Source organism: Piliocolobus tephrosceles, unplaced genomic scaffold, assembly GCF_002776525.5.
Source record: "Piliocolobus tephrosceles isolate RC106 unplaced genomic scaffold, ASM277652v3 unscaffolded_714, whole genome shotgun sequence".
NCBI lineage: Eukaryota > Metazoa > Chordata > Mammalia > Primates > Cercopithecidae > Piliocolobus > Piliocolobus tephrosceles.
In genome coordinates, this window is record NW_022334430.1 from 15,532 (window position 1) to 35,390 (window position 19,859).

Consider the following 19,859-nt stretch of genomic DNA (forward strand, 5'->3'; position numbering starts at 1 on the left):
TTGGAATTAAATGAGTTTTTTTCCTTACACAATATTTATCCAGGATTTCAAATTTCTATAAAAATCTACTTAATCTTATCCGATGCATCACATGGAAATGGGAAATCTTTCTTTTTTTCAGTGACAGGGTCTCTCTGTCACCTAGGCTGGAGTGCAGCGGCTCAATCATAGCCCACCGTAGCTCAACATCCTGGGCTCAAGCAATTCTTCTGCCTCAGACTCTCAAGTAGCAAGGATGAGAGGTATGTACCACCATGCCTGGCTAATTTTTTTTTTTTGATAGAGATGGGGTCTCACTTTGATGCCCAGGCTGGTCTCAAACTCCCAACCTCAAGTGATCCTCCCATCTCAGCCTCCCAAAGCACTGGGATGACAGGCCCACTGTGGCCACCCAGAATAGGAAATCTTTAAGTAACAAAAGCACACCCAAGAGATCTGCATATCATTCTCTACCGATTGAACTAGATACTTCAAAACAAACTGGAGTCTCCTAAATTAAAAGTGAAGTTTTTAAATCTCTTTTTTTTTTTTTTTTTTTGAGGTGGAGGGGTCTCTCAGACCAGACTGTAGAGCACTGGGGACCCAGGGTTACACACTATTCATTTTATTTTATCTTTTGTAGCAATGGGGTCTCACTGTGTTGCCCAGGCTAGAATAGAACTCCTGGGCTGTGATCGTCCCTCCTCAGCCTCTCAAGCGGCTGGGGCTACAGGTGTGCACCACACTATTTTTGAATCCCAGGATCGTCAGCGGCAGGCACTCCCTCTAGGCCTAACTCATCTTGATGACAGCCAGCGCATCTGTAGAGCCGAGTAAGAGGCTCTATTCTGAGTAAAATGCATGGCATCCCAGAAAACTCAATGAAGCAGCACCACCACCGAAATGGAGGCAAGGGGAGTCGATGGTCTGAGAGGGAGGGTAGAGACAACAGTCTTCAGAAAGGAAAAGAAGTTTACTTGCAAACAAGTCCCCAAAACAGGAGACCTTAGGACCAGTTCACCAACAGAAATAATGATAATGTAAATTTAAAGAAGATGCAGCATAACTAAGTTTGCACGATTCTGCTCATAGGTAAAAACCATCCATCTACTTATACGATCATGCTCACATGCCACGACACATCTTCACAATCAGGGTTGCTAAAGACACAAGGAAAATGACGTTTTCATTTAGGAGAGAGAAACTTCACACTATAAGGTCTCATTTATTCAGAAGATGAAAACCTGTCAGGCTAACCCTGTCCTTTTGTGGTGATCTCAGGGCCCAAACCTTCTCCTCTGACTGTGAATGGGGATGCCCATGTCTCCCCATAAGCGAGAGAGTTCACAGCATCGGTTTTGATTCCAGAATTACTTACAACAGAGATATAAGCACAGGAAGGGACAGAACCAGGGTAGGGCACCAGCAGTCTGGATTCACAGTGCGCTCTGGATCACCCCGTAAACCCCACCTTGTAGCCTCCCATCTCTGAGCTAGTGCCACCTGATGCCTCCTTTGTGTCTGTGCACCCCAGTTCCCTGACATGGTCCTTTGGGAATGAAGGCGTGTGCCTTGGTCATCTTGGCAACACCAGTGCTTAGCAAAGAACCTGACATAGCACAGACCCTTAGCGTTTCCTGAGAACAAGAAGCTAAGCCATGTCATGACTGCCAGGATGTTTGCCATAGAGTGGAAGCAAAACATATACAGAGATAGAGACAGACACAGAGATAGAGACCCAGAGACAGAGACGAACGGAATAGATATGGATATCCCGATACAAATGTTCACATATTGCTATGTTTGGAGACATCAGTTTTGTTATGACCGAAGGTGGGAGGGATGGTACTGGCATTGAGTAGGGAGAGGCCAGGGATGCTGTGGAACCATTAAAATGCACCAGACAGCCCCTCCACTCAACAAAGAAGAATTTGCTCCAAAACGTCCACAGTGCCATGGTTGACAAACCCTGAACTAGACACGCATGCATAATATACACACCGACAAATATATGGAAAATAAATTCTAGCCCTAATTTCATGAGGTTATGTAAAAAAGCAACCTCTATCTTTTTTTCAAAATTGTGGAGTAATAAATTGAACTAGAGTATGCAAATATTGCCCTATTAAAAACAGGTTTAAAACATTGCAAAAATCTATAGCTTCTGGATAATAAAAAAATGAAAATACAGACGGCCAACTAGTCTATATTTGTTTTTCTGGTGATTGTGATACTTAACCAGAAAATATATTCTATCCAGACTTTTTTTAAAAAATTTCTTTGCAGCTGTGAGGACATTAGCTCATAACTCCGGATACAAAAATGTGGAAACAACAAAAACAACCAAAAGATGTTCTCCACTTTCTTTTAAATTCTGGCCCAATGGGAAAAAAAAATACTTCCCAGATGTAGGCCATTTCTGGAATGATGACCACTAGGTTTGGCTGTACTGCTTTCAAAACGGTACAGCCAAATGTCAAAATAGAAAGAAAGGGAGAGGGAAGACAGGGGGAAAGAAAAGAGAAAACAGGAGAGAGCGAGAAGAGAGAGACAATGCATTTCTTCTCAAAGATACGATGGGCTGACCTGGCACAGTGGCTCACACCTGTAATCCCAGCACTTTGGGGAGCCCAGATGGGAGGATCTCTTGCGGCCAGAAGTTCAAGACCAGCCTGGGCAACATAGTGAGACCCTATCTGTATTTTCACAAAATAAAAACGCAAGCCTAGGCAATATAGTGACAACTTGTCTCCACAAACTGGTAAAAAAATCAGCCAAGTGTGGTGGTACATGTCTGTAGTACCTGCTACTTGAAAGGCTGAGGTGGAGGGATCCTTGAGCCAGGGAGTTTGAGGCTGCAGTGAGCCATGATTGCACCACTGCACTCCAGCCTGGATGACAGAGTGAGACCCTGTCTCAAAACGTAAATAAACACAATAAATAAAAATTCAAAATTTAAAAAATAAATGATTAAACAAAAGATATGATGGCACTATCCATCAAGGATATATGGGACACATATTTTAGATTTTAAAGGCAAAGTTCTAGTTCCAAATGACTTTTCTGTTTTGAGGACACAGTCTCACTCTTGTCACCCAAATGGAGTGCAGTGGTGCCACTGGAGCTCACTGCAGCCTCGAACTCCTGGACTCAAGCAATTCTCCCACCTCAGCCTCCCAAAGCACTGGGAATACAGGTGTGAGCTACCATGCCTGGCCCAAAATAGCTTTAATAGCCCAAAACATGGAAAAGAAAATGGGGAACAAAGTGCCCACCTTCAAACAATGACTGTTTTTAATGGTGGACACCACCCTAGGTGACGTCTCTGTCCCTTCTTGCCACAGATGAAATTTAAAAGAACCACAGTTGCCAAAACATGTTCACAACAGCTGGCCTCCCATTTTCTTCTAATTCTATCTGAAAGGAGTCAGTAACTTCTGCATGAACTTGGCATTCATGGCATCAACAGGATTGGTTTCAACTCTAGGGGGCAGGTACCAATGCCGTAGTGTGGTTTATAATTCTGCCTTTATGTGGGTCATTCGAATGGCAGGACTGTTGGGCAGGAATAGGTAACCTCTGATGTCTGGTTGCCATAGCATCTCCTTACAGCTACATCATTCTCTGCTCCTTGTTTTAGGCACAATTACGCCTTTACGGTGAGCAGAACTCTGTCCATTGGGGAGAAATGACCATCAAGCAAGGGATAAAACAGGAGTTGGCAGAGACAAAAGTAAGTATCTGGCCATGAAGAAAAGATGGAAATCTCAGCACTGCATCAGAAATTGTTGGCGCAGAGTTCTCAGGAAACATTTGTATACTTCCAATTGTGGGGATGATTCTATTATCACTATTCCTTATGATTGTAAAGGATCTTGCAATTTGCATTCCGCAGGAGTCCTATCAGTTGGAAAGCAAACTAATGACCCTGAAACGCAAACCTCCGTGGCATACCGGATTTATTATAACAACACTCAGGACCTGTCCAGTTGATGGGGTTACACATGTCAATATAAGCTGTGTATTCTGTTAAAAATCTCTCTCCCGTATTTTAGGTTTACAGGTTTTGGCCAACTTTCTTTCTGGTATACACGGTATAACAAGGAGTTTACATTTCAGAAGAGTGTTGTTACTTCCAACAGTGTAGGCATTTAAAGACAAGGACTGGGATATTTGTGTAAGTCTAGATGGAATGTCTCTTGCAATAATGCCCTGTTAGAGATTTAAACAAGAGTTAATCAACTTTCCTTGAATGAACCCTTCAAAGAACTCAACAGGTTCTTTGTCACCAGGCTGGAGTATAGTGGCACAATCTCAGCTCACTGCAACCTCCACCTCCCAAGTTCCAGGAATTCTTTTGCCTCAGCCTCCCTAGTAGCTGGGACTACAGGTGCGCACCACCACACCTGGCTAATTTTTGCATTTTTAGTAGAGACGGGGTTTTGCCATGTTGGCCCAGCTGGTCTCAAACTCCTGACCTCAGGTGATCTGCCCACATTGGCCTTCCAAAGTGCTGGGATTACAGGTGAGAGCCACCATGCCTGGCCCATTATGCGACTTTTTAAGTGATAACAACATATCTGCCTTATCTTTATGAGAATCACGGTAATGTGAAACACAAAATTATGTATTTTTGAGCTCACTAAGAAAATATTTTCTGAAGTATTAATAACCTGAAGATAACTTGAAAAGTAAAGAAAAAACCTTATGAAATAAAAAAGTTATAATTCAAAACAAAAGGGTAAACAGAATGTGAATTAAGAGCCTTGATTAGTTGCTGGATTCTTTTCAAGCCTTTTGATGGGGTAATTGTTTCTCAGACTCCCCTAAGGAGAGGTTTTAAAGCTTCGGGGATTAAAGAACCCCAAAACTTCACATCTTTACCATCTTGTTCTCCTGTGCAGCCTTGAGAATTTTCAAAATTCTTTTTTTGAAAGATTTCCTCACTGCCTAACTTATTATATTTTGCAGAGATGCCGGAAAGAGTTATAAAGTGTAAACACACACACATATAACCAAAACCCAAACAAAAGGCAGTGAAGCAAGCATGTCAGGCACACTGAGCTCGTGGAAATGGCTGTCACACACATGCAAGCTACAATTACCACGCACAACGACTCCACACATGTCCCATCAACACACACAACAGCAACACAGCCAAGAATGAGGACACCATGACGTTTGTTATTCGCAGGCAGCAAACATCCCCTGTGACGTCCAGGACTCCAGCTGCTTGGAACGCTTCCCCAAGAATCTCGATAAAACTCTATTTCATTACATGCATGGAAAATTGGATGGGCCTAAACAAAAGCAATTGACGAAAAACAAAAAAAGACGTTCTTCATCTGAAAAATATCAATACCCATGATCATGAGTTAAATTACCAAATGTAAGGACTCAAAAGATGACTCATGGCTTTAATAGTTTCTTTCTTCATGTCAACAACTTGCAGCAATTTTATTAAATGTTTGTCCCTCTCTCCAGTAGAAAATAATTCTCTTGACCAGGTACGGTGGCTCACACCTGTAATCTCAGTACTTTGGGAGGCTGATGCAACAGAATCACTGGAGGTCAGGAGTTTGAAACTAGCCTGATCAACAAAGCAAGACCCCATCTCTGGAAAAAAATTAGCCAGGTACAGGGTGTAACACACCTGTAGTCCCAGTTACTCAAGAGGTTGAGGGAGGATTTCTTGAGCCTAGGAGTGCAAAGCTACAGTGAGATATGGTCATGGCACTGTACTCCAGCCTAGGTAACAGAGGGAGACCTTGTGTAAACAGCAAACAAAAAATTCTTAAAGAAAGTAATTGTTTTGGAGGCAAGAAGCACATCTCACATATGCTGGGGCCTCACAATCTAAGACACCTGAAAGACGGTTGCGTTTTGCAGATTCTTATTGGTTAGAAGAATGAATTGGGTGGGTACGTGCACCACCACTCGGGATGGTGTTGATGAACTGATATTTTTCAAGCCATTTTCTATCACACCAGAAACCCTTCAATTGTCCTCACCTGTGCAACTGTGGTGCAAAACTGTGTCCAGAAGCCAATGAGTAAGTGAGAAATCCCATCCTAGTTCCCTCACAACTGAGTGTCTCTGGATCGTAATATAGGTGCTGTTTCCCCTCTGTCTTCTCTAGCTGCTAACATACTAAGAAGTGGGGTCATTCAGTACAAATATCTAGGAATGTGACAATGAGGGCTTGAGTTTCTGCTATGGATCCTTGGTTACCTCATTTTCAGGCCTTCAGTTTTCTTATCTGGAAAGAAAAATAACATTCCTGACCTCACAGAGTAGTTGTGACGGTCAAACAGATATTTTATGTGAAACAACTGTGTCAACTTCAAAACACTGTAAAATGCAATGCTAAATGCCTTCTGTCCCGTGGCTCAGGAATTTCGGAGAGCTTCTACCTTCCACTAATTCAGAAGCTGTGTCCAACCGTAAGCCAAGAGATGAACAGCCTCCTTTTCCTCACTTCTTCTTTCTTAGGCACTTTCTTAGGGGTGCAGCCAAGGATCTCCATAGAGATCAACTGAAAAGCATTAAGAGTTGAAATTCAACCAAATTAGCAAGAACCAGCAAGACACACACTCCTGAGTGTTGTGGCTTGAATGTGGCATCAGGTTACAATGGGCATGCTCTTAACCTGCCTTGCAGAACAAAGCACTTGAGCTTTGTGGCTATTTATTCCTTCTCTAACAAGTTCCCAAAGCCTGGCTGCTAGCTGGGAGGCTGATGCTGTATCATGGCCATTTAGGTTATGGTCCCCAACAGACAGACCACACTGTTACAAGACTCTCGATTTATACACATGCTGTTCCAAGCTGGAATAACTCAGCCAGCAATTATGAGACGTTCCCTAAAAAGATAAACACCCTCCCTCCTCTGAGATCTCATACAAAAACTCCATCTATTGGGCTGAACTTGTCTGTTTACACACAAGTCTTAGCCTCAAATAGACCCTAAGTTCCTCACGTACAGAGGTTTTAGCTCATCTTTGGAATTGTAACAATCCACTGATATTAGTGGAAATAAATGGAACCTATTAAATCAGTACGTTTTTAAAAAAATATTTCTATAGGTGTTTGGACGAACGGAGGCAAGATGGTGCACTTCCAGGTTCTCCTTCACCACCAACTCTTCCCCTGAGCGCAAAAATGCAGCTGGCGACCCGGGAAGGTGCAGACCAACTGGGCATGCGCCAGGTGACGTCAATCCCAAGAGACCAAGATTTACCTGGTCGTACCTGCAGAATGCCCCCGACACGCCCGTGCCCCGCCTATTGCCCTCCCACTCCTAGAAAAGCCGCTCTTGGCCATTGAGCCACGCGGCCTTCTCACAGCCCCACTCCTGTCGGGATGTCGGGACTGTGGGAACTCCGTCCGAGAGCCCCAAGGGGGGACTCTGCCGGCCTCCTTCGCCGGAGGCCGACAGACTTCTCCCCCACACCTTAGGTTGCCAAAAGTAAACTTGCAGTTTTGCTCCTACACTTGCCTACCTGCTGGTTCTTTTGTGCTCGCTCTGGTGGTCTTAGAAAAACAAATCAATAGGTTTTGGGGGAGCAGGTGGTATAGATTAGACAAGTAAGTTCTTCAGTGGTGATTTGTGAAATCTGGGTGCACCCATCACCCGAGCAGTGTACACTGAACCCAGTGTGTAGGTCTTTTATCCCTCACCCCCTTCCCACCCTTTCCCATGGAGTCCCCAAAGTCCACTGTATCACTCTTACGCCTTTGCATCCTCATAGCTTAGCTCCCACTTACAAGTGAGAACATACGATGTTTGGTTTTCCATTCCTGAGTTACTTCACTGACAATAATGGTCTCCAATCCCATCCAGGTTGCTGCGAATGCCATTAGTTCATTCCTTTTTATGGCTGAGTGGTATTCCATTGTGTGTGTGTATATATATATATTTATACACACACACATACACACACACACACATATATACCACAGTTTCTTTATCCACTCATTGATTGATGGGAGTTTGGGCTGGTTCCACATTTTTGCAATTGCAAATTGTGCTGCTATAAACATGCGTGTGCAAGTATATTTTTCATATAATGACTTCTTTTACTCTGGGTAGATATCCAGTAGTGGGATTGCTGGATCAAACGGTAGTTCTACTTTTAGTTCTTTAAGGAATCTCCACACCGTTTTCCACAGTGGTTTTACTAGTTTACATTCCCACCAGCGGTGTAGAACTGTTCCCTTTTCACTGCATCCACATCAACATCTACTATATTTTGATTTTTTGATAATAGCCATTCTTACGGGGGTAAGGTGGTATCGCACTGTGGTTCGACAAAGCAAACAAAAACGAAGTGGGGAAAGGACACCCTATTCAACAAACGGTGCTGGGATAATTGGCAAGCCACATGTAGGAGAATGAAACTGGATCCTCATCTCTCATTTTATACAAAAACCAACTCAAGATGGATCAAGGACTTAAATCTAAGACCTGAAACTATAATGATTCTAGAAGATAACATTGGAATAATCCTTTGAGACATTGGCTTAGGCAAAGATTTCATGACCAAATACCCAAAAGCAAATGCAACAAAAACAAAGATAAATAGGTGGGACTTAATTAAACTGAAGAGCTTTTGCACAGCAAAAAGAACAGTCAGCAGAGTAAACAGACAACCCACAGAGTGGGAGAAAATCTTCACAACCTATACATCTGACAAACAACTAATATCCAGAATCTACAAGGAACCCAAACAAATCAGCAATGAGAAAAAACAATCTCATCAAAAAGTGGCCTAGGGACATGAATAAACAATTCTCAAAAGAAGATGAACAAATGGCCAACAAACATGAAAAAATGCTCAACATCACTAGCAATCAGGGAAATGCAAATCAATCAGTACTTTTTAAAGAAAGAAACAGATCCAGCACCTAAACAGACAGTGATTTACATGAAAACAATCTACAAAAGCTACATTTGTTCCTTTCTGGGCGTTTTTTACATATTGGCTGATAAGGATAACTATTTTTATCCAACCCTCTTTACCATCAGGGAAAATTTCTCCCCTCACCTCTTTGAAACCATACATAAATTACATTTTTAAAATATACAAAGGATTGCACGTCCTGGAGGAGGCAGCTTTTTGGGGGTATAGCTCCTCTGGTTGCATGCTGAGTAAATCCAATATTGGCTGACACCTGAAATATTGGGGCTCCCTTGCCTTCTTCCTAGACCTGCCATGTAGTACTGTCGTTAATGATGTCCTCTCACTCCAGCTACTGCCCACCTACCCTACCGCTATTTCAAGCTTGCCTGAACAGTGCATATTTTCACATTTCATTGAATTCTCAACAATGAGGGAACACGATGTGCTTACCTACTAGGTCCAAGAATCGAAATCGTTTTACTGAAGTCATCAGGAGCTAGAAACTAAATTCAAGTAACAGAAAATCTTCTGAATCTGTTTCTTTATTTAAAATTATATTTAGGCCAGGCACGGTGGCTCACGCCTGTAATCCCAGCACTTTGGGAGGCCGAGGCGGGTGGATAATGACGTCAGAAGATCGAGACCATCCTGGATAACACGGTGAAACCCCGTCTCTACTAAAAAATAGAAAAAATTAGCCAGGCGTGGTGGCGGGGGCCTGTAGTCCCGGCTATTCGGGAGGCTGAGGCAGGAGAATGGTGTGAACCCGGGAGGCGGAGCTTGCAGTGAGCCAAGTTCGTGCCACTGCACTCCAGCCTGGGTGACAGACACTCCGTCTGAAAAAAAATAAATAAATAAAAATAAAATAAAATAAAATGATGTTTAAACTTTGTATTCCCTCTCAATTTTTTAAAGGATAATAAATGAAGTCTTAGCTGAGAGTGTAAAAGCTAGGTTGTATTTTTACTTCTTCTACTTACTAGCTTGAACAGGCCATTTCTATAAGAATCGAGTTGTCTGATCAGAAAAAACAAAAGTGTTGAATTGGACCAAGTGTTTCTGAAGGGAGGTGTTTAGACTGGGTTTCCTAGAAGCAGAGGTTGAAATGGGGTTTCTCAGACATGGGGTAATATTGGGGCAGGGAGAGAAGCTCTCAGTAGAAGAGGGAAGAGAGGAGGCAGGAGAAGGCAGAGATAAAACCTGTGTGGGGATGGGATCTCAGCCTGAGCCCTGCATGAGCCTGATCCCATGCAATGCTTTTGGGCATGAATTGCATTACAGAGCTGATTCCAGCAGGTGGCTGACCTCCCATATCCCCTGAGCGGAGAGCCAATTGCCATGGTCTGCCCACATCAAGGGAGGAGGATGCATGACCTTGCAAGCAACATGGTGCCCATCGGCCAAAGGTTAGTCCCTTAAAAGGAAGCAGCTGTAAGCCATTAGCAGCTGATACAGGAGCCGGGAGATGGTGGGGTGAGAGGCAAGAAAGAGGTCAACAACTGCATCGACTGGAGAAGGAATTGGTGTCTATCACCTCTTTTAAAATATTTCAGAAAACTCCCCAAAATGACACATTTTCCTAAGATGATGGTGCAAAGAGAACTAAAATGTCATGACTATTCATTTTATCAATCAGTTCTGGTCATGGCGGCAACCTAATGCTAATCTAAAGCTTGAAAGAGTTATGGATATCTTGGATTAATGTAAAGAGGAAAAACTAGGTCATACTTAATAAATGCCATATGTTGATAGGCAACCTGCTTTCAAAATATGGAGCCCAGGGTAAGTTAAATGGAAAGGTTGAAAGGTAGCTGACTTCTGTGAGCTTAGATGATGCCCAGGAATTACGTTATTCTACACTTTACACAAGGCATTGCAAAGAGGCATTTTCAGTTATTTCTGTTCCTATTTCATAAATAAAAATGCCTTTTGATAATATAGATATGCTTCATTAATTGTTGCCCCAAACCTCCCTTTCTGGACAGCAATACCAAGTAATCCATTGGAACTTCTCCATTTCTGACCTAATATAAGCAGTGCCCCTTAACACTTTCATAAGTCTCTCTACCTTAACCCCAACATTTTATACTCACTCACTGAAACATACCTGGTAGGTTAGAACATGAAAGGTGGTGAATTTATTTTGAATAAATATGATAACCTCCAAATTTATGATTACATTTTTTAAAGTGGGAACACTTGCACCAACAATATTACCTTTTCAATTTAGGGGTCCAAATACACACATGTGCATAAATAATATCATATATATACACAAGTATATATATATACACAGAGATATATATCTGATATATATATATATATTTGATATACTGCATGAAGAAATAAACAAGTTAGTAAGTGTATTTTCTATTGTTTTTAAATGTTCTATTACAGTCACAATAAGGTAGAGTTTTAAATCATGTTCAAAGAGAAGTACCATATTAAAAACACAAAAAATTGCAATGAATAGCATAAGGTTTCTTTTGGGTCAAAGTTGGAACATGTTAGAAATGCAGCCAGAGAGCCAATAACTCAAGACCAGGAAACATCAAGACCAAACTGCATCGAGCTGTGTCTCTGCCAGCGGCTCTCTAAATGCCTGGCCATCCTGCAGTATAACTGAAAACTCAGCACAGGGCAAAGGGACACATTATAGGCTGGGTATGAGCACCATAAAATCCGTTCCTCTGAAATCTGTGAGCCTGGGGCTGATTTGTAGCTGCTGGGGTCTTGATGCACTACTTGTTTGTTTACTTTTCTTGGAGGAGAGGCTGGTCCTCTAAGTGGAATGATCTCATCACCAGCTTCATTCTCCTTTTTGCCAAAACAAACAGCTTCCAATTACTGCTAGGAAGAGCCTGTGATCTCTAATCGGCTACCGAAGGGAGTCTATCAGTGGTACTTTATAGGGTGAATAATGTCCCATTAAGGAAAAATCTCTTAACATCAGTACAATTCTGGAACCCCAGGGCCAAGCTGCTGGCAACCTGCTATTTGTCTTCCAGCAGGATCCCATCCACTTTCTCCCTGGGCATTCTGAAATCTGGCAAAGACACAGACACATACACACACACCTCGCCTCACTTGCCCACGGACTACTACTTTTCCTCAAACCCTACTCTCTTGAGCCTCCATTGAGAAAACACAGGCAGAGAAAGAGCAGGTTCCAGGCCTGCCGATGCTGAGATTGCCAATGGCAGGTCCCAAGCCTGCCCATGCTTACGGAACTTATTATGTGTAGAGCTCAAGACTCCGCTACACCTGTGCCATCATGGGCAGACCCAGGGGAGGTCAGAGGAGCAGGAGTGTCCAAGATGAAGCATAAGGCATGAAGTCACTCTCAAATGCATACAGAGTCACCTATAAAGAGACAGGGCTTATCTCAGGCACCACCTCCCTCCTTTCCTGCTTCTTTAATCTTCTCGGGAAGATGAGAACATAAAAGGAGAGATGTTTCTCCCTAAGGGAGCATATGTTAGCATCGTACCCTTTAACATTACAGGTGACCCGAGGAGGAACTGCCACATTAAAGTAGGTTTAAACTTCCCCAGATGGCTGCATCCTTGACATACAAACAAAGCAAACAAGGTCAGTTTCACAGACGTATGACCAGTGCAGTCCACTCCATGCTCACAAGAGGACCTAGGCTTGGGGTATGCTCTGCAATGGCCATGCTGAAATTCTCTGAGTTTGAGTTTTGTATGTAAGAGTCAATAGCACACTGCAGTACTCACTGGAGAGTGGACATGTCAGCTTACAACCGATCCTGACTCCCACCGCACCCTCACCTCTCCAGGACAGGTTCTCACCACCCCATTCCCCCATCACCGGCACCCCAGGCCCCACTGGCCTTCTGCTCACCACCTCCCATCACATGATCCCTGCCCACTATGATCCCTGCAGGAACCTGGGCATGGGTGTAGGGAAGATCAGGGTTGGCCATATGCATGTCCTACAGTGTCCCATGGGGGGACAGTTATGTCTGTCCCCATTCCATACTAGTAGCATCACGGCGTGTTTGGTGGGTGGCCAGCCCAATTCTGAGACACTGGAATGGCACACCCATTGAGGAGATTGCAATACACCTGGGAGCTGCCCATCTGCTGGGGGCAGGAGGAGCTGGCCTACGAAGGGGAAGCACCTGGCTCAACTTCCAGAGGACGTGTGCCAGGCAAGAGTACAATCCCTGGGTGCAGCAGCATGCAAAAGAGGGGACCTGGCCAGCGTCATGCCTGAGCACATGTGTCTAAGCCCAAGGCCTTGGGGGAGCCTTCTCTTCCTGCTTCCACCATTCCCGAGTCTGGCCTGTTGGACCCTCTGGCCATTTCAGGGCTCTCTCCAGGAATTAAGTGCTCTGATATTTGCATGTAAAACTGGCATTGCACAATATAAAGAAGAGTTAGTGTCATGCTAATAATTAAACTTTTAAATTTTCTTTACTGAGAACGACATGGAATAGGAAATTTAAAACACCATGACTAGTTAAGAGAAGCAAGTGGCAGAAGAAAGGAAAACGTTTTATATCTTATTTCCTTGAACGCTTTTTCTCTTGCTGAGTAAGAGGCCCCATGTTTTTATTTTGCACCAGGCCCTGAAAATGAGGTAGTCAGTCCTGAAGTACATTATCCAGCTAACCAACAAAATCTTAAAAATAGAAACAAAACCAAAAACTAGAAGCCATCCTCACCGATAACCCAGCTAAATCGTCAATGAACTGTGTGATGAGCCAACTTTTCAAGATCTCTGAGTTCTTCTCCAATTTAGTAGCTGCCTTCTACGAGTGTTGTGGGGATTAACAGAATAGTACGTGTAAAACACCCAGAAGAGTGGCTGCTCCTTAGTAATCTTCCGGGTAGGGCTAGCTGCTGTATTACCATCACATGCATTACCCCAACATGTTTTGCATCCTGATTGCATCTTGCAGGGCAGGTGCTTCTCTCCCCCACGGGGCATATGAAGGGTGGACATTCAGGAAGGTGGTGTGATGCACCCAAGCTACCCATCTGCGAACAGCAGAGCCTGGGTGTAGAGCAGATCTGCCCAGTCCCAAAGCCCACTTCCCTGCTCCATACCTCACAGACCCATAGCTCCTCTTCACTTTGCTAACTGCACTTATGTATTCTATTTGTGAGCCTGAAATAGCTCTGTGCCAAATGCCCTGGACAAAGCATCCTGGAGCCAGATACTGACATTTCAGGAGATGGTAACATGCACTGTTTCTTTTCGTGAATGAAGGGCAGCATTCAGTAGTGAAATGATGGGGTTTCCATCCCATCTTCCTTTCTTCCTTTCCAGGTCAGAGCAGTGCCGGGTTACTCAGGTACCCCTGGCCTGCATTCCCACGCCCATGCCTCAGTACTGAGTCCCTTGTGTTTTTGGGCATGGTTGACAGCCACTGTGCAGGTGGGGCAGAAGCAGCCTGCAGACCTGGAGGTGTCAGGTGCGAACATCTACCCACCGCTTTTCTGTCTTGTTGCTGAAGGACTGGGCAGTGTAGGACAGTGGGGACTGGGAGTCTTGTTGCTGAAGGACTGGGACAGTGTAGGACTGGGACACAGACTATGAGACAACAGCTTCCTCTGCAGGCCTGTGACAGCAGGTCACTGCCCCAGGGAATCTGCGTCACTGCCTACCCCATGAGTGCATAGATTGCGTTCTCCTGAGGCAAGGCCTGACATCTTTCATATTTGAGATTCCACATGCCTGGCGGGCATCCAGGCTGGAGGCCAGGCACCTGCTCCAGGGACAGCTTTATGGGTGGGCTCATTAGCAGAAGTTGGGGGGGGTGGGGGTGGGGGGTGGGGGGGGTGGTGACCCTTTAGGAAAGAGCTCTTCCTAAGACTTCCTGTAGCCCAGACTTTATAAATAAACTAATAAACACCACATGCAGGCCGGGCGCGGTGGCTCAAGCCTGTAATCCCAGCACTTTGGGAGGCCGAGACGGGCGGATCACGAGGTCAGGAGATCGAGACCATCCTGGCTAACACGGTGAAACCCCGTCTCTACTAAAAAAATACAAAAATCTAGCCGGGCGAGGTGGCGGGCGCCTGTAGTCCCAGCTACTGAGGAGGCTGAGGCAGGAGAATGGCATAAAACCTGGGAGGCGGAGCTTGCAGTGAGCTGAGATCCGGCCACTGCACTCCAGCCCCGGAGATAGAGCGAGACTTAAAAAAAAAAAAAAAACACCACCACATGCAGTGTCATGAGTTGTCTGTAGACTGATTTCTCTTCCTTCCTTCTTTTTTTTTTTTTTTTTTTTGAGACAGAGTCTTGCTCTGTCACCCAGGCTGGAGTGCAGTGGTGTGATCTCGGCTCACTGCAACCACTGCCTCCCAGGTTCAAGGATTCTCCTGCCTCAGCCTCCTGAGTAGCTGGGACTACAAGCATGCGCCACTACACCAGGCTAATTTTTTGTAGAGACGGGATTTCACGTTGGCCAGGCTGGTCTCGAACTCCGGACCTCAAATGATCCGTCCGCCTTGGCCTCCCAAAGTGCAGGGATTACAGGCATGAGCCACTGCGCCCGGCCCATCTTCCTTCTAATTATATATATATATATATGGCAAGCGGTGGGGAACAGGGAAGCTTGGGGTTTTATAAGGAGAATGTGTTGCTGTCTTTTCAGATCTTAAAAAAGCTTAATCCCTGCAATTTAGATAAATCAGATGGGCATTACCAGGTTAGGGTTAAGGCTCCCAGAATGGCTTTGCAATTGATTACAAACACAGCACTTATTAAGTCTTAACTGAGTAATTTGCAGCTTATTTCACTCCCAGCTAATTAAAATGTAATCAGGACTGTCTAGCAATGTGCATTCTGTCAGCAGTTTTTCTTCCAAAGAGAAATCATGCCAAGGAGACCACAAGAAAAGCCTTTCACGGGAACTGGCTTCATCTAAGCTGCTGCTTTAGCCACTGAAACTGTAAAACAAATAAATTACAGCACTGACAATTCAATAAAAAGAAAAAAAAAGGTACTCTTTCTCCCTAGGAATAGGCTGCTCCGTTTCGTTGTTTTCTGTTGTTTCAAACAATAGGATGGCATCTTCTTAGGAGAGTGACATTCAGGGTAGGACGCGGAGAGCTGGAAACCAGGTGCCTGGGGACCGGCCCTCTCCCGGCTCTGTCCAGGATGTCTGAGTAATTTCACCACAGGAGGTGAGCACTGGGTCTTCCATTCCCTGAAGACGCAGGAGGACTGCAGAGCGTGCCCATTTCTCTGACACCCACGAGATGCTGCTTCTACGACTTAGAACAAACTCAACCGCACAGCTTCACCAGCTTCACCAGCTTCACCAGCCGGTTCAAGATCATCCCCGAGGGCTAAGTGGAATCACTTCCACTCTCCACCTGTATTAATATAGCCTCCTCTGGCAGCTTAATTCCCAGGGCCCCTAGGGGGACCCTCCGCCCCTTGACCCTGCCGGCAGGAGGGGCGCCCAGTTTAAGAGCCAAGGGTTGGCTTCCAGTCCCGCCCAGTCCCCACTTCCCCTTTTAGTCCCTCCAGAGTTTCCCTGAGGCGAAAAATTGGGAACTTGGAACAGGTGGGCACCTAGGGATAGAAGCGATAATGAGAAGGAGAGAAGGATGAGAGAGGTTCAAAGTAAGTGGAGGATTTCAGAGCTTGCGCGCTCGACAGGGCTGATAGAGGCAGCAGCTGCACTCGCTCCCGCTGAGTCCCGAACCTGCTCTCTTGCGCCCACCTGCACCCGAAGCCTCCGCGCAAGTCCCGGGGGTCCGCGCCACAGGGCAGAGTCCCGGCAACCCGGGAGCCAAGCGCGCGGCTCCCGGAGCCTCCCACACAAGCGCGCGCGCGCGCGCACACCCACACTCCCCCATCCTCAAAGAACCTACGTACGGGGTTTGGCGGACGGTGCCCTCCGGACTCGTTGCGGAGTATCCAAACACGGCCCCGCCAAATCCCCTGTCCCCGGCACTTCTTCCCTGACGCTCTACCGTAGTCCAGAGCAAGACCTTGAATATTTGGGGTTCCGAATTGAGGCGCACACAGCCACCCGCACCCGCAACACGCGTATACACGCACCCTGGAACACGACTTGGCACAAGTCCCCTGGCTGGGGCTCCAAGGGTGGGCAGCGAGCTCTGAGCCCGCAGAGGGTGAAAACCATCGTTCAAAAGAGACAAAGTGTCGGCCGGCGGGCACCTGCGGGGCTGGGGCTCGAGGCGAGGTCCCCGGGCGCAGCCGGGCGCGCCTCCCGCACTCCCTGCCAGTGCCCCGGAGCTCCTGGGGCTCTTCGCAGGAGTCGCCACCCGCTCGGAGTCTTGCGCACTCAATTCCCGGGAAACAGCCACATCCACACACCCACCCTCGGCATTCATGACTCTCCCTCCCCAAGGAAATCGCCTTTGGTTTCCCGCTGGGAAGGAGGGAGTTGGGACAAGATGCCTCGGGCTTCTTTTTCGTTTCGGAAGCCGGGAAGAGGCTGGAAAGGACGGTTCCAGCACCTCGACTGTAAGATCCACGCCCAGGGGAAGCCAGGATCAGCCCGCGGCGCTGGCCGAGAACTTTGCGCGCCTAGGCTGGGAGGCGCGCGCCCCGGTGCGCCCCCGCCGCGGCCGCAGCCGCAGCCTCAGCCCCAGAAATAACCCCGGGCGGGCGGGGGCCTCCCGGTACCTGGAAGTGCTGGAAGAAGGCGGAGATGCGAGTGATCTGCAGGCTCAGGCACCTGGAGGCGCAGCGGGCGCGCTGGACGCTCCCGGCAGACAGCGACTCGTCCAGCCGTCGCGCAGCAACCGCGCCGGGGCCGGCCGCCAGGCAGCCCCTGGAGGCCGCCAGCCAGAGGCAGAGGGTCAGGACAGCGCTGGGCACCCCGAGCACCATGGCTGCAGGTCGTGGAGGAGGGCGTCGGGCGCGGGCCGAGGCTCCCTGCTCCGCGCCGGGGCTGCACTGCTGGGGACCAGGCAGCTGCTGCGACTAAGCCGGAAAGTTCAATCCTTCAACTACCGCGGGACCCTCCCATCCGACCTCCCTCCCAGCTCGCCCTCGAGGGGCGGGGTGAGGGGGACAGGCGGCCGCACCATTGGCTGGAAGGCGTATGAGTGACAGGGGGGCCGGGCGCAGGGCCCGTGGGCCGGTCTCGGGGGCTGCGAGCTCCGGCGCTCCGGGGTAGGGCGACGCAGAGCGGCTTTCCACGCCGCGCGGGTCTCGAGGGGCCGGGCTCCCACGCAGGCGCCTTTCCCGTCCGCACCAACCGCTTCCTGCCCCTCCCACCTCCCCCCTCCGTCCAGGTAAACGTCAGGTGTGAGCAGGTCCAGGCCTGCCAGAAGGGTTGCTCCCTTCAGCAGGAGGGAAGAGGCCTCAGGACCCCCAGGGGCGTCCCACCTGCCTGGGGATTGACCCCGCGCCCCTAAGTGGCCTGTTTTCTCCCCGACCTCCCCTGAGTCCAGGCTTTTCCAACGCTTTCACATATTCGAATTCCCTTTGCCCAGGTAGTGGAAAGAAGGGAAGAAAACTGAAATGGCAGTAAGGCAGACGGGGAGGGGAGCGTGGACATTTGCCCTACGGTGTCCCGGAGACATATTGCTCCTTCTCGCCCTCCTGCATTTCTTCCGTCCTTCCCGCATCCCTCCCTCCCTCCCTTCCTTCCCGCACTGTTTTCCCTGGAGACAGTCTCAGTGCATAGCTAACCACCTTTAGGTCCACACGCCTTGTTTCCTCAGGTGTCTGTTTTTCTAGTAAGCCTTGCACGCCCAAAGTGAGTGATTTATTCTAAATAGACTTGCGTCTTAATCTCTTTTTTTCCCCATGATTTGTCCCGAGCCCCTTGACTCAGGTTTTTTAGCTTTGGAATGGCTGCTCCCGCCTCTCCTGTCGTTTTTTCTAGTGTTCTCTCAGCACAGGAATTCTCCCTCCCCAGCCAGGATCCTGCCACAGAAAGACAGGAGGCATTGATAAGACACAACCTGTGACAAAGCTCTACACTCCCCTGAACTCCATCAGGAAGTGACAGTCCCCGTGCAGGTAGGAGAACCCAGAGAAAAAAGACCCAGGCACACTCCTATTCGATTGGACAACAACTGACTGCTGTTCCTTTGCTGTGACATCTCCACCGTCTCCTACCCAATTGCGCTTTCACCTTCGAAAACATAGGATCTCCATAAGCACCCAGCTAAACACAGTCAGGGTATCTAGATGCACTCGCTCTACCCAAAGCTACATCGGAAGGCCCGAATTCTCTTTGCACAAAGCCTGTATAGTTGTTTTGCACTTTCCCACTCTTTCCCCTATTCTTATACACAGGTTCCACTCTGCAATTTTGAGATCTGCCTGTTAACAAATTGCAGTGACAGCCATCTGCAGCTATCCTAGTATGAGTGCTTTTCAAGTACATCATCTTCCATGTGTATTTCTTCACATAGCTTAAATCAGGAAGGCCAGTCGAATTAATTGGCCTTGTTGTGTTTCTCAGCGAATTAGAAAATCAGGGTCATCTTGTTCAAAAGGTTCTATAGGCAGAGCCAGTTTCGTGGACATACAAGCTGTACAATGGTACAGTCGCACTCTTAAAAGGCCTGTTCTGCCATCACCATCCTGAAACTCTTCACAATTTTTGAACAAGTTTCCCTGAATTTTCATTTTGCATGAAGTCTCACAAACTATGTAGCTGACCCTACCTGTAGGTTTTAGCCATGACAATGCTTTACTTCAGGGGTCCCCAACCCCCAGGCCTTGGACCAGTACCTGTCAGTGGCCTGTTAGGAACTGGGCTAAGGCAGGCCAGGGAACATTACTGCCTGAGCTGCGCCTCAGGTCAGATCAGTGGCGGCATTAGATTCTGATACGGGCTTCAATCCTACAGTGAACTATGCATGTGAGATATCTAGGTAGTACACTCCTTATAAGACTCTAATGTCGATCTGAGATGGAACAATTTCATCCCCAAGCCATCACTCGCTACCCCCAGGTCCATGGAAAAACTGTCTTCCATGAAACTAGTCCCTGGTACCAAAAAGGT

At 47.0% G+C, this 19,859-nt stretch overlaps 1 protein-coding gene across 1 annotated transcript in view; it reads right to left on the bottom strand.

The window, feature by feature from the left end:
• Positions 1 to 18,180, bottom strand: part of LOC113220258 — a gene marked incomplete at both ends in the record, with an annotated part of 33,547 nt that extends 15,367 nt beyond the window's left edge. The window contains 2 exons of the mRNA XM_026449125.1: positions 17,519 to 17,818; positions 17,923 to 18,180. Of these exons, the coding sequence (XP_026304910.1) occupies positions 17,519 to 17,818; positions 17,923 to 18,180 (558 nt within the window). The remainder of the gene's footprint in view (positions 1 to 17,518; positions 17,819 to 17,922) is intronic.
• Positions 18,181 to 19,859: the final 1,679 nt, after the last annotated feature.